Source organism: Alnus glutinosa, chromosome 4 (assembly GCF_958979055.1).
Source record: "Alnus glutinosa chromosome 4, dhAlnGlut1.1, whole genome shotgun sequence".
In the NCBI taxonomy this organism is placed as follows: Eukaryota; Viridiplantae; Streptophyta; class Magnoliopsida; order Fagales; family Betulaceae; genus Alnus; species Alnus glutinosa.
The window spans coordinates 17,395,066-17,410,338 of NC_084889.1; the positions used below are offsets into that span (position 1 = coordinate 17,395,066).

The following is a 15,273-nucleotide window of genomic DNA, read 5'->3' on the forward strand; positions in this document are numbered from 1 at the left end:
TCATCTCCTGGAAATCTAAGAAACAATAGACTGTTTCTTGTTCTTCTGCTGAGGCCGAATACATGGCTCACTAGCTATAGCCTCTACTAGCTGTGAACTTACATGGCTCACTGCCTTACTCAATGACTTCCAAGTACCTCATTCACAGGCTTCTCTATTGTTTTGTGATAGCAAGGCCGCTTTGTATATAGCAGCTAACCTTGTTTTTCAGGAGTGTATGAAGCATATCAAATTGGACTGTCATTTAATCTGAGATAAAATTCAACAAGGCACTTTACGCACAATGCATATCACTTCTCAACTTAATCTTGCTGATATTTTCACAAAAGCTCTTGGTCTTACTGCCTTTCTTCGTTTACTGCCCAAGATGAATGTTCTTAACATATTTTGTTCCGAACCTTCCTCTTGAGGGGGAGTATTACGAGTATCATATTTGCTGAGTTGAAGTCAGTTATTTTGACATGTGTAGATTAATTAGATCAATTAGATATACAGCTGTTAATGTATTTACTTAAAATTAGTTTGTTAGATTAGTTAGATAGGTGGCTTAATCTTTACTCAGTGTACTTTGATTCATTACATGCAATACAATAGAAACAGAGAATTCTCTCCTCTCTTCATATTTCTCAAGTCTTTTACTCTGCATTCTAAATTCAACAATGTTGGATTCCAATAATTGGAGTGAGCTGGGGGCTTAACTGATGGCTTAACTGGTGGCTAGGAGGGTCAGCCAGTGGGCCATGGTGACTCGGGGAATGAGCTGACGGTTCACTCGAAGGGTGGCCGTGGTGGTGGTGAGAAGGGTGGCTGAAATTTTTTGAGAATGTTGCAATTGTCTTACTTGTTAGAATGAACATATCAGAGCTCAATGAGGAAAGCTCCAACCACGCTGCAGCAAGTGCAGATCATGCAGTCAACTTGTCAAGCAAAAAGATCACGGTCCATCACATGATCTATCACGCTCCAATCTAGCCAATCTACCTAGCGAGGATTGTGGCTCCATCAAAGCATATTCCATCCATTTGCTATGCGAAGATCCTGTAGCAACAGCTCCTATGCAGAAAAGGAAAACATTACAGCAGCTTAAGGAAAGTACTGCTGTCAGAATCCCAAGTCCATTCATGACAGCTAAGGAATGCAAATCAAGATCACCTCAACAAATAAGGAAACTACATTGTCCATGATTTCTTGTAATTCTGCACTTACTTTGGATACGAGTAAATCAATGCAATTGCCATGGTCATCTCCTGCATATAAGGCCATGGTACTGCTGATTATTTCATCAAGCAAAAATACAACTTTGCAATTCAAACTTTTTCATTTCTTTCCCCAACAAAGGCATAAACGTTCTGATGGATGATATTGCTTGCTCCACTATTGTACCGGCCTGATTATATTCTTCCCTAATCTTCCTAGCTAGTCCCATTAGGGTCCTCCCCCCGTACATCAAACTAGGTATTACCAGAAGCACAATAAATAGGAACCCTACAATAGCTAGCCTCCATAGCTGTAGAAACATTTTACTTGGTTGATGCTGGCAGCGAAAGGAGCTTGTCTCGGCTTCAACTGGTGCTGAGACGACTCAAGAGTAGCATTTTGGAAATGGGACTAATGATGGAAAGTGAAACCGAGGTGGGAAAAACACGAAGTCGTTAAAACTGAGGAGGCAAAAAGGTATTTAAGCCAAATAGTAATAAGAAATGAATAATGTGATATAAAGCATAAAGAAGTTTTGAATTTTTTGTATAGATAATTGAAAAAAAAAATGTTAAAAAATAATCAATGTCATATAAATAGTGAAGAAAATTGTTAAAAAAATAATTGATGTGGTATAAAAAGTCGATTGTTTTGGAGATGAATTTTTCAAGGAAAAAATAGAGTAATTTGATAAACATAGCCTATATGTTTCAAGTGTCCAAGTGATAAATATGTTTTCATGAGATTTTAAAGAAAAAGAGTTTTAAAAATACCGTTTTACAGAAAATGAAGTTAACCAACCGTTTTATGGTTGAGATCTAATTACTGAACAATTCTCGCTTATCCTTATTATGTTTTGTTTTCAGGCTTTGTGCATAATGAGACTCAAGAGAGCTTTAGATTAATGCACTAGTATATAATTTACATGTATGAATAATCTTTAGTGACTAGTTCAATTGGCTGAGAACCACGCCTCATGAATCGGAAGTGATTAGTTCGAACCCTCCTCCCTCCTCTTGTGTGGCCATGTCAAAAAATAAATTATAAATTGTTGAACTAGAGTGCTCAGCAAATCTTTAGCTATTTTGTTGAGCTGAATGTAGAGCATTTTTAAGTATTTTTTGCTACTAGTGCTTTAATAGGCACAACTTTCAGCTGTTTCTCTCCTTGAAACAGTCTTAATAACTGAAATGAAAGGACCCTCTCAGATGCACAAATTGCACCTATTAGTTGCCCATTAAACATCTAAGAACAAAACAGATATTTGAAAAGCAAGTGGAAAGTTTATCCTTACATCATTAAGAATTTAAGATATAATTATCAACAACAGCCCAGTAACACACACGGAGAAAAAAGAGGGGGGGGGGGGGGGGGGGGGGGGGGGGGGGGGGGGGGGGGGGAAGAGGTGAAGAAAAAAACTTTCCGTTTTTCTGCTGGGAGCAATACCTCATAGTGTGAAGCCTCTCAATACCTAGGAACAAAACAGATATTTGAAAAGCAAGTGGAAATTTTATCCTTACATCATTAAGATATAATTATCAACAACAGCCCAGTAACACACACGGAGAAAAAAGAGGGGGGGGGGGGGGGGGGGGGGAGGGGGGGAGAGGGGAAGAAAAAAAAATCAAGACTTTCCGTTTTTCTGCTGGGAGCAATACCTCATAGTGTGAAGCCTCTCAATACCTAAGAACAAAACAGATATTTGAAAAGCAAGTGGAAATTTTATCCTTACATCATTAAGATATAATTATCAACAACAGCCCGCAACACGGAGAAAAAAGAAGGGTTGGGGGGGGTGGGGGGGGAAATCAAGACTTTCCGTTTTTCTGCTGGGAGCAATGCTTAACTTCAGGTTTTCAGAACAAATGATTGAAGATGTAACCTTGCTCGGGCTGCAGCAGTAACAGATTCTTCATCTTGCCTTTCTTTTGCAGTGGCAACTGCAGCAATATAAGCTTTTCTTGCTTCATCCATTCTTTGCATCTCCTTCTCATCCAAATCATCCTTTTTAAACAAACACAAATGTGTGAGTTGCAAAATATACAACCAACAAACCTATGTTATACATATCTGCAGACACAAACCAATTCCTCTCAATAGATTATTGGCTAATTACTTGTGATGCTTTATTGCCTCAGTTAAAAATCACTCTTATAATTTATCACTTAGCTCTTTCGCCATGACCATAGAAATCTTTTTTTTTTTTTTTTTTTTTTTTTTAAAATAAAAATTTATTTATTTGTTCTTTCTCTTCTTGCATATCTCATTTAGATAACATAATTTAGGAAGAAGCAGGTCAGTTTGGGAAGCAGTGAAGGAACCGGCGATAGAATTTAGAAATGCAGTCACGTGCCATACAAATTAGGGCCTGTAGACTGGCTATTGAAAGGCACGAATTCAGAAGCTGAGAGCAGCAAAGATGGAAGTTTCAGCAAAGGAAGAAGCGATCAACTTGTCCGAATTAAAACCGATAAACTAAGGTCCAATTGAATTAAACAGTACAATTATCGCTGCAAAGCAAAGTGCGGTACAAAGCACCTTTCTGGTTAAGTACATTGCTAGGGAAGCAAAAAAACATACAATGCAGCAGTATAGGTGAGCTAGGACAGCCTTGGTATTATTCATTTATAGCTGCCTTAAGTAATAATAGATGGCGAGTTATGGTTTAAGAGAAAACTATTTGCTGGAAATTTCCTGGCAGCAATAAAACTGGGGTTTTTGAGGTTGGTTTAAAAGAGTTAGTTGCTGTCTAAAGACTGAGAAAAAAAATAGGGTTTAAGCATTGCAGAGGTTGTCAGAGGAGGAATATGGAAGTTGAAAAGGAAGCAAACAGAGAAGAAACTGGGGGCTGTTCTAAGCTGCGTGAGCAGTAATGTAAAGAGTATAGCGGGCTGATTATGGGTTCAAAAGAATGATGAAGGTGCCAGAAAACAACGAGAAAAGTAGACAAAGAAACAAGAAAGATAAAGAGCACTCATACTCGTGCTTTAAAGCTGTAAACATCTAATCAATAAGCACCAAAACTCCATCATGGAAAGTTCCACGTTTTTCTAGTAAGAAAATCCTAATGCAAATCCTAACCCTAAGACCAAATAATTCTAGACCATGCATATAAAACCTAATATAATAATAAAACAAAAGCAATAAAAAATAAGGCTCAAACAACTATTATGGACATTTAACCCTCGACTAAAAAGAGTGTTTGATTGGCACAGGGCTCTTATTGGCGTAAGGCCCAAAGCCTTGGGCTTCCAAACAGCATGGTTCTTTTTTACTCTAGAGCTGCTGCATCAATGAAGATATAAATTCCAGAAGATATATGCACCAAAAGGAAGAAGAGTGTATGCCAGATAGAAGAAAACAGAGGGTGGGGACTATTAACTTACAGTACAAGGCAGACAATCCAAATATTTTGCTGTTAGGTCATAATCATCAGCATATACAGCAGAATCACTCTTTGTCAAGCCTTCAAACAACAGCATAAATGATGAAATTTCTCCTTGCATGCAGTCCAGCTCTTGCTGGAGCTTTTCCACTTTTCTGTTGGATGTCATTGCTTCCCACTGTATCTTTTCAAGTGTAGCTTGCTTGTCTGCAAGCTTAATCTGTGGAAAAGAAGAGCTGTTAGTAACAAATGAGACGATTTCATCCAAAAAAAGAAGAAGAAAGTTAAACAAGAAAAAGAAATAGAGATATATTCAATCTTATATTCTTTTCCTACATGGAGCATGCAGCCAGGTTTCAACTTGATTCATTAGATACTAAACCATTTTTGTTGAAGGAAATATATATATATACATATTTCTTTTAAGATTCATAACATAGAACAAAAACATGTAGTCTGATTTCAATGCATTTTGAAATTAAAAAAATCAAAATTTCAATTCATACCAAACATAACCCATAAAATAAAAAATAAGTAAAAAAATGAACGTCAAAATTTTTAAATTGACAGTGACAATATCTTGTAAAATTATGTCGTATTGGACCAAGACCAAATCAATGTCAAAAGTAATATTATAACCTTGATTAACAACCTAAAAGTGTTGCATCCATATCCACCTTAGCTGACTCTGTCATATTTCCTAAGACCCATATCAACAACTTCATTTAGGTATTGCAGTAAAATGACAACATTTGAGAAATCTGTATTTTATCTCATCTATCACTAAAATAATAAACCAGAAGTTGGCGCTCACAACCCCGAACACTTGACAAATTCATTATGCTAGTAAAATAACATAAGCAATAGATTGGTACCTTTGCATCAGAAAGTTGCAGCTGCGTAGACTTTATTAAAGAGTCTTTTTCTGAAGCTTGGTGTCTCAGTTCATCAAGTTTTGCTTGAACAGCATTCACCTGATTCTTTGAGATCTCTGCAGATTTCAAAAGTTCATCTTTCTCTGATAATTTTATTCGCAGATCCTCCAGTTGTTCCTTTAACATGACCAACTCTTCTCTGTCCTTTTCTGCTGCCAAAGCCCTTGATGAAACAACTGAATAGTTGTCAGCATCTGAGTTATTGCTAGTGTTCTTACCCTGGTCCTTATCTCCAGGGTCTCTTCTCTTTTTAGTGGGAATCGATTGAGCTGCAGTCCGTCCTTTTGATTCAGTTACCTTCAAATAATGAAAAGAGCTATCAACACCCACTTGATGATCAATACACAGCAAATTTCTCCCTGGCACAAAGCCACAGTTCTGGGAAGAAAAAAAAAAATCCTAAAACTACAAACGCATAATTAGACTGTCAAATATACAAAGAAAAGTTGCAACCAGAATTAAAATTGAGAAGAAACTTTCATAATACTAGCAATTACAATTATAATTGGTAATATGCAATAAGATACTCTAAACGTCACTATTAGAGTGTTTGATTAGGTAATACAAAGTAGAGAGATAAACAGTAACTACTTCAGCCCAAGGAAAGATAAAGGTTACATTTTTGGCTTCCAACCTAACAAACAAATAGTTCCCAACCAAATTTGAAAAATTATTAGCTCAGACTTACTCGAATCCATGTCTCACTGGAATGAGGTGGGGAGGGGGGGGGGGAACTGCTCCTAGTCCATACCAAAACATTCATAGATAAGTCTAGATAGTCCAACAGCTAAAATTTTCCAACTACTTTTCTAACAGTGTAATTCACTAGGAAAACATAGCCACAAGTGCGATAGCTTTTGTACAAGTAGACTCCACTTTCAAAAAAACGTTACATCTCAAATAGCAACTTTCAGTATTCATTATACACATTATACAACCATATATAAACAAAAAGAAAGACTTGGCTCAGACTTATTTGAGACATCATGATCTGTGTTATGAGGAAAAAAAGGAAAAAGAAACCGTGCTATTTCATGCAGAATTTATTTTATTTATGTTTCTCCTTCACTTTATTTGATTTCTTATCATACCCTATATGCCTATATTAACTTCTAAATTTCAAAGTCTTCTATATTTTTCTCTTTGTAATATGTAATTCTTCATGGTTCCTACCCATAATCACAAAAGATGACAATACATCTTAAGCATAGAACAATAAAATATAGATCAATTCTTCTGCATTTATGTTAGGGTAAATCCATTTTTACTACCTACTGTTTGCAGTTTTGTCAAAAGCTACCTAGGTTTTCTAAAATGGCAATTTAACTACATGAGTTTTACACGTTTACCAAATTATTACTTCTGTCAATTTTCCATCCAAAAAATAATGATCAATGTGTCACGTGGGCAAATAACCACGTATCTCCTACAAGATTGTGTCATGTGTACATCACACCATCCCATACTTGACACGTCAGCATCACTTGCCACATCAGTATTTAACATATTAATTAAATTATAATTATATCTTTCTGTTAAAAAAGGTCTAAAGAAAAAAACTGGTCAGCCCAACACCAATAATCAGCATGTAGATCCACCCTTGACGGGTGGAGGTTGCGTTGCCTCAGCAACCTCCACAAGGTGTGGGTCATGGAGCCTCCACGAACATTCACAGAGGCATGACCTCCACGAGGGATCACAGAAGCTCCACAACCCACTCCTCACAGGTGGAGCTCTGCACGGGGGTCGTAGGGCCTCCGCGACCCACCCCTCATGAAGGTCGTGAAGCCCTCCGCGAGTGGGTCGTGGAGGTCTTCAGCATCATTTTTTTTTTTCTTTTTTTAGAAATTTTTTAACATAAGGATATAATTTTAATTTATTATGCTTAATTAATATGTTAAATACTGATTTGACAAGTGATGCTGAGGGCTCAAGTATGAGAAGGTGTTGATGTACACGTGGAACAATCTCATAGAAGATGATGTGGCTATTTGCCCATATGACAACATGATTGTTATTTTTTGGATGGAAAATTGACAGAAGAAGTAATCTGATATGCGAGCAAAAACCCAGGTAGTAGAGGCGTCATTTTTTGAAAATCTTGGTAGCTTTTTGAAAAAAATACAAACCAGTGCTAGTAAAGTTGCATTTAACCCTTTATGTTATTAACTTTAGAATTCAAGTAATACGACAAAAATACACCAATAATCGTATTTATGTGACCTATACACAGGTTGGCCGTGGCGTACCAAGGGTGGCCAAATGTGCATTTCCAAGACACTTTGACTACAGTAAACTTACAGCATTAGGGAAAGTGAAGTATGAATTACTTTCACCTCTAATGGCTTAAGATTCAATTAGAACATAATTAAGATCTCTACATTTATTTCCACTTGATTGCTCCGCAATAACCCAAAGAAAAAAAAAAAGATAAGAAGAAGAAGAAGAAGAAGAAGAAAGATTTACCAATCCTTAGGATTGAGTATCGGTTAAATCGATGACGGTAGGAATATTTTCGGCCACTGAACTGTCACAGTCGGTTAATTAACCGACTACATACTGACGGTAACAATTTCCGACTATTTCAGTTAAGTCGGTTACATGTCGATTTGTTAATCAGTTAACCGTGACCTTTTTATATTGAGCCAAGACTTTTTTTATGGGCCAAAATAGGTTTTTTGCGTAAATGGTTTTTTGGGCTAAACAAGTACTCTAAGACTCAACACAACCTTGTTTCATTTCAAATGAAATGACATCGTTTTGATTTGATAAAAAAAAAAAAGAAAAAAGTGCGGTTCGGTTAAATCTCTACCGCCTATCGAACCAAATTGAAAGAGTAGTTTTATTCAACCTACCGGCTGCTGGAAGTCAGTTGCCGGTCGGTGATGGTTCGGCAGCAGTCGGACATTCTCCCCACTCCTACCATCCCTTACTTGCAACACAGACATCAAACAAACCACTCTGGGAACGCCACCTTCTGTAAGGGGATTTGTGATTAATAGAGAAAATGGAAAGGGAAGATACTGAATAATACTGGTATTGATAGTTCTGAGCGATTCGAGAGGCTCAGTCTCTCCAAAGGAAGGATCACAATAATTCTCAAGTATGTTCTATTCCCTTACTACATAGTTCTTATATAGACTCGGTTAGGAATCTTCTGCTCTCTCTCTTCTTGACAGTAAGCAATAACAAACTTAGGGTAAAATAGTAAAAGAACAATAAGAATAATAGATTCTGGAATACTTCTAGAATTCTCTTTGCAACGGTCTACACCTTCCTGCTACGTCATTCCTTCTTAGCTGTCTATTGGTAATAACCCATGGTAGATTGATACCCATGGGCTAGTCCCCTGATAGGCCCATGACAAGGCCTCTCCCATCAGAGCACCTTGCCCACAAGGTGCGGGTACTGATGTTGAAGATCCCATAAAAGCTCCCAGGTAGCATCGGCCGAAGAAGTACCCATCCAGTGAACAAGGACCTCTGTAGCCGCTTTGCCACGGCGTTTGACCATTTGGCGTGCAAGCAACTCCTCTGGCTCGGGGAGAATTTCACCAGCAGCATCGATTGGCGGGAGGGTGGAAAGAGGTGTGATGTGTAGACCCAGTTTCTTCTTTAAGAAAGACACGTGGAATACTGGGTGAATACGCGCGTCAGAAGGCAGGTCCAGTTCATATGCAACAGACCCAAGGCGACGTAAGACTTTAAATGGTCCGAAGAAGCGAGGAGAGAGCTTCAGGTTTCGGCGCAGAGCAACGGTTTTCTGACGATAAGGCTGAAATTCACGTTCAGTGCGATGTTTGTCAGCTTGAGTCTTCATCCGATGCTGGGCCTCGCGCAGATGCTCCTTAAGAATAGAAAGGACAGTAGAACGATCCCTCAACTGGGAGTCGACTGCGAGATTAGCTGAGGTGCCAGGAACGTAGGATAAAAGAGAGGGTGGTGGATAGCCATAAACCGCCTCAAACGGTGTAAGACCAGTAGAGGAGTGGTGGTTAGTATTATACCACCACTCAGCCATAGGAAGCCACACACTCCATTCTTTTGGTTTGGCACCCGCATAACACCGAAGGTAGGTCTCAAGGCACTTGTTGAGAGCCTCTGTTTGCCCATCCGACTGGGGGTGGTAGGCTGAGCTGAAGGCAAGGGTAGTGCCTTGGAGACGGAATAGTTCCCGCCAAAAGGAGCTAGTAAACACCGGGTCACGGTCTGAAACAATTGTTGCCGGCAGCCCTTGTAATTTGAAAATATTGGCCAAAAAGGCTTGAGCAACGGTAGCAGCAGTATACGGGTGAGCTAAAGAGATGAAATGTCCATATTTGGAAAAACGATCGATGACCACCATGATAACAGAAAACCCATGAGCCAAAGGAAGGCCCTCAATGAAGTCCATGGAGATGTCTGACCAGATTCGGGAAGGTATTGGCAAAGGCTGGAGCAAGCCTGGGGAGGGCAGTGTCTCATGCTTATTTGTTTGGCACACCAAACATTCACGAACAAATTTCTTAATATCAGCACGCATCCCTGTCCAAAAAAAATTTGCCTTGGCATGCTGGATGGTCTTGTGATACCTGGAGTGTCCTGCCGCGGGATTGGCGTGGATGAATTCCAAAAGTAGTTGCTGAAACGGTGAACCCTTCACAATCCAAAGTCGACCTTTGCGAAGGATCAAACCCTGCTGCAAGGTGTATCCCTTAGGAGCAGCCTTTCCCTGCTGCAGAGTAAGTAACAAGGCAGCAGTGTATGGATCTAGGAGATAAGAATCCTTTAAATCCGAGATCCAAGTAGGAGTCGGAAAAGAGATGAGAGAAATAGAAGGGTTAGACTCAGGCAACCTGGATAAGGCGTCAGCAACCACATTGTCACGGCCCTTTTTGTATTCTATTTGGAAATCGTAGCCGAGTAGCTTGGACAACCAACGCTGCTGGAAGACTGTTCCCACCCGTTGTTCCAACAGAAATTTGAGAGCCTGATGATCCGTACGCACCGTAAAAGAGTGTCCCAGCAGATAAGGCCGCCACTGCTGGACAGCGGTGACTAAGGAAAGCAGCTCTTTCTCATAAGTAGAGAGAGGAAGTGCCTGGCCCTTAAGGGCCTTGCTGAGAAAAGCAATGGGTCGGCCTTGCTGCATTAAAATTGCGCCGAGGCCCGTCCCACAAGCATCACATTCTATCACAAAGGGAATAGAAAAATCTGGGAGCCTGAGAACCGGAGGAGTCATCATCGTCTTCTTAAGTTGATCAAAAGCAGTCGACGTAGCTGGAGACCAGTGGAAGGCATTCTTCTTTAATAAAGCCGTTAAGGGAGCAGCCAAAATACCATAGTGCCGAATGAACTTCCGGTAATAACCGGTAAGGCCCAAAAACCCGCGCAGGGCTTTAATTGACTGCGGAAGAGGCCAATTCAGCATGGCTTCCAATTTCGCCGGATCCGCTCGAACTCCTTGATGAGAGATAAAATGGCGAAGGTATTCAATCTCAGCCACAGCAAATGTGCACTTGGATTGTTTAGCAAAAAGATGGTGCTGCAATAAAACCTCCAGAACTGCCTTTAAGTGGTGCACATGGTCCTCCAAATTTTGGCTGTAAATCAATATATCGTCAAAAAAGACGAGAACGAAACAGCGTAGGAATGGACTGAAGATTTAGTTCATGAGGGCCTGGAAAGTAGCTGGAGCGTTTGTCAAGCCGAATGGCATGACGAGGAACTCGTAGTGGCCTTCGTGAGTGCGAAACGCAGTCTTAGGAACATCGTCGGGCTTCATCCAAATTTGGTGATAACCGGAACGAAGGTCAAGCTTGGAGAAAACAGTTGCACCATGGAGTTCATCTAACAATTCGTCAATAACCGGAATTGGGAATTTGTCTTTGACGGTGTCACGGTTAAGGGCGCGATAGTCCACGCAGAGCCTCCAACTGCCATCAGCCTTCCGGACCAAAAGGACTGGGGCCGAAAAAGGACTTTGACTGGGGCGAATGACCCCAGTGCTTAAGAGCTCACGTATGATCTTCTCAATCTCAGCCTTTTGGAAATAAGGGTAGCGATAGGAGGGAATATTGACAGGGTGTGGGCTTTTGAGGACAATGCTGTGATCATGGGTACGAGAAGGCGGCAAACCAGTGGGTGTGGAAAAAACCTCTGTAAAGGAGTCCAGGAGTGTCTGAATGGGAACTGGTAAGGCCGTAGGGAGTGGAGTTGTATCACAAGAGAGCAACTTCAATAGGAGGCCCTTAGTAGCAGCAGAGTTGGACTGAAGAAAGTGGGCTCCGTCAGCCACTGAAAGTTCGCCAGGGGGTACACCAGTGAGCGTAAGGTTCTGGGCCTGCAGTGTAAACGACATAGTCATTTGGGTAAAATCCCACAAGATGGGGCCCAACGTGCGAAGCCACTCAATGCCAAGGACAACATCACAGCCCCCTAAAGGGATCAAATAGAAATTTGAGATGATAGTGTGGCCCTGGATTCGAAGGGAAACCGAAGAGGCCATCCCTGGACATGGAATGGAAGTGCCATCCGCAATATTAACCTGAAGACGGTGAGTAGGTTCAAGGGAGAGTGGAACCTTAAGCAACAAGGACTGATCCAGGAAGTTATGAGAACTGCCTGAATCAACCAAAATGCTTACTCGGTGATGGAGGAGAAAACCCAAAAGTCGCATGGATTTAGCACCGAGCGAACCCGAAATAGCATTTAAGGAAATCTCAGGGTCTTTGCATTCCACGATGTCAAACTCCGTCGTAGGCTCAACTGTGTCGGTGGAATCATAATAAACATCTTCAGGAGCTTCATCCGAAAGTAGCTCTAAGCCAGATAGGAGATACAGGCTAGGAGACTTGCATTTATGGCCAGGCTGCCATTTGTCGTCACAGTAATAACAGAGGCCCTGTTCCCGGCGTTCCTTCATTTGAGCAGGAGAAATACGATGGATTGGGAGTCTAGTATGTGGTTTGGCCGGTAAAGCTAATGGGGCAGATGCAGGGGTTGGAACAGGGGAGGACACAGTGCCCGCATGGTTTCAGCTCTGCTGACGGCCAAAGGAAAAAGAAGACGTAGCAGAACGGACAGGACGTCTGAAACTCTGCAAGTATTCTTCCTGGAGTTTAGCAAGGCCAAGCGCAGCAATAAGGCTGGTAGGATGTAACATACGGACAGGAAGTCTAATATCATCCTTTAAACCACTGAGAAAACAACTCAAGCGGTTCCTATCAGAGACCCCACGAAGCCGATTAGATAGAGCCTTGAACTGAGTGGTGTATTCAGCTACCGAAGAAGATTGACGAAGCCGCATCAACTCTTCCATCGGATCGTCATAAGCTAGCCCAAATCGAGTTAACAGGGCATGGACAAAAGCATCCCACGTCGGAAACTGCCCTGACTCCTCTGCGTCCTGGAACCAGATGAGGGCCTCGCCCTCCATGTGGAATGAGGCCATGCGAAGGCGTTGATGAAGGGGAGTTTGATAGTAATCAAAAAACTGATTAACTTTATAAGTCCAGCCCGCAAGATTGGTGCCATCAAAACGGGGAAAATCAAGACGTAAGGCCCGAGTTGTCATCAAACGGTCGCCTGGTTGAAGATCCTGCTGGTCGTCAAACTAGAGACGACGGTCATCTTGATGGTGCCAGCCTGGGTTGCCAAAGAAACCACGATCATCGCGGCCCTGCCGAGGCTCAACACGAGCGTCTAGACCCTGAGCAGGAGGAACGTCGTGACCCACATTCCCCTAAGGAGGAAAAAGGCCAGGTGCGACGTGGTGTGGTTCGGGAGGAAGCCGAGCATGAGTGGTGACGAGGGTGCGCAGTAAATCAGACATTTCGGTGAGTTGCTGCTGAAAGGAGGTATTATGGGTGAGTTGTTGCTGTTGGAAGGCATTGGTGGTGGTCTGCTGCTGAAGAAGGGCATCCTGACACTCTTTCAGGGATTCGGATAACTGGAACAAGCGGGTACCGTCGGCCATGAGGAAAGATGAGGACAATGGAAAATGGAAAAAAAAAATTTGTGAGGAAGCAGTGGGTGAAGGAGCGAGGGCTCTGATACCAAATGTAAGGGGATTTGTGATTAATAGAGAAAATGGAAAGGGAAGATACTGAATAATACTGGTATTGATAGTTCTGAGCGATTCGAGAGGCTCAGTCTCTCCAAAGGAAGGATCACAATAATTCTCAAGTATGTTCTATTCCCTTACTACATAGTTCTTATATAGACTCGGTTAGGAATCTTCTGCTCTCTCTCTCCTTGACAGTAAGCAATAACAAACTTAGGGTAAAATAGTAAAAGAACAATAAGAATAACATATTCTGGAATACTTCTAGAATTCTCTTTGCAACGGTCTACACCTTCCTGCTACGTCATTCCTTCTTAGCTGTCTATTGGTAATAACCCATGGTAGATTGATACCCATGGGCTAGTCCCCTGATAGGCCCATGACACCTTCCTATTAAATCTAACTAATAATCACCACACATTTATGTGAAATTCAACATGAATGACCCAAATTTCTTCCAAACCAAGTAAAAAGCAAGCAAAGTAAATAAATGACAAATAACATAGTACAGATTAAAAAACCTGACTGTAAGACTTTACTTTTTTCGATAACGAATCTCTTGAAGGCGTCTTCGTGTAGATCACCGAACCCCGCCGCGTAAACGAACTGCTCGGTTTCCGATCCTAACCAAATTCATTTCAAAAAGTTCAATTATAGAAAGGGACCAAAAAAGAAGCAACGGAAATGCTCCATTTTAATTTTCGCTACGAAACTCTGAGAAAAGACAGAAAATTACATTCTTAGTCCTTTGAATTTTCCATCATTCAAAACCCAGGAAACTAAAAGCCAACAAAAAAAAAAAAAAAACACGGTTAAACAAATAATCGACGCCTTCATCTCAATACCACAAATAACATTTACTTCAAATTCAGCGTCTTTAGATCTTTAAAGAAAGTTTTTTTTTTTTTTTTTTTTTTTTTTTTTTTTTTTCATAGCAGCTTCCCCTGAAATCAAATGCTCTAGTCAATTACTGGGAAAATCTTGGAAATTTTCCCTCATTTAAAATCCAACTAAGCAAAACCCCTACTTTCGATAAACTCAAAAGAACCAAAAACAAATACCATGAAAGAAAATCCGAGAGAGAGAGAGAGAGAGAGAGAGAGAGTTTACGATGAGAGACTGAACGAGAGGGACTATCTCGACAAGGTCTTGGTAGAGGACCCGAACCAAGCTGCCACTTTGACCAGCTGGGGCTGTAGTGGTTGAGTTGGCGAGTGAGGACTGAGTTAGCCGGTGAGTCGGAGACGAGTTGTGATCCTCCCCCGAAAGCCACGATTTTGGGTCCCCAAAATTCGCATTCTCTTGAGAATCCACGAAACGCTGCGCCTCATACATTTTCTCGCTTTTGCCGATCAACACATATTATCGATTAAGAAAAAGAATTTTAACTGGAGAAGTCTGAGAAGAGGTGTGAGTGAGAGCGAGTTGGAGAGAGAGAGACTTTTTGTTTTCAAAATCGGTGCTCTTTCGGACATGGATCAACGGAAATTAGACGAAATAGCACCCTTACCCAAATGCCCCCCGATTTTCTACTAACCACTACAAGATGCCACTCCTATGTGACTAACGAGTAACGACTAGCGCCTAGCGGGGCTTCTTTTTTGAATTCTATTAGCAAGAGTAAAGTACCAATAACTGTCATATATTTTTCTTTTTTCTTTTTTTTTCCTAGCAACTGTTTTCGGTATTTGAAAATCGAAATGCATTTTTCTT

General features: G+C 41.0%; 1 protein-coding gene across 2 annotated transcripts; it reads right to left on the reverse strand.

The window, feature by feature from the left end:
- Positions 1-2,686: 2,686 nt before the first annotated feature.
- Positions 2,687-15,059, reverse strand: LOC133867500 (protein MICROTUBULE BINDING PROTEIN 2C). Of its 2 annotated transcripts, none has more exons than XM_062304297.1 (5): positions 14,671-15,059; positions 14,082-14,183; positions 5,458-5,814; positions 4,584-4,802; positions 2,687-3,201 (listed from the first exon to the last, which is right to left on the reverse strand). In XM_062304297.1, the coding sequence occupies exons 1-5, from the start codon at positions 14,893-14,895 to the stop codon at positions 3,046-3,048; spliced, it is 1,059 nt and encodes a 352-aa protein (XP_062160281.1). In that variant the 5' UTR covers positions 14,896-15,059; the 3' UTR covers positions 2,687-3,045. The 2 variants fall into 2 exon arrangements, with proteins under 2 accessions (XP_062160281.1, XP_062160282.1); XM_062304298.1 differs by having other exon boundaries at positions 14,100-14,183; positions 14,671-15,057.
- Between the last annotated feature and the right edge of the window lie 214 nt (positions 15,060-15,273).

Coding starts and splice junctions, on each gene's coding strand:
- LOC133867500 (XM_062304297.1), bottom strand. CDS start 14,895: ATGTATGAGGCGCAGCGTTTCGTGGATTCTCAAGAGAATGCGAATTTT. Junction 5,815..14,081: donor AAGTAAAGTCTTACAGTCAG/GTTTTTTAATCT, acceptor CATTATTTGAAG/GTAACTGAATCAAAAGGACG. Junction 3,202..4,583: donor TGGATTGTCTGCCTTGTACT/GTAAGTTAATAG, acceptor TTGTTTAAAAAG/GATGATTTGGATGAGAAGGA.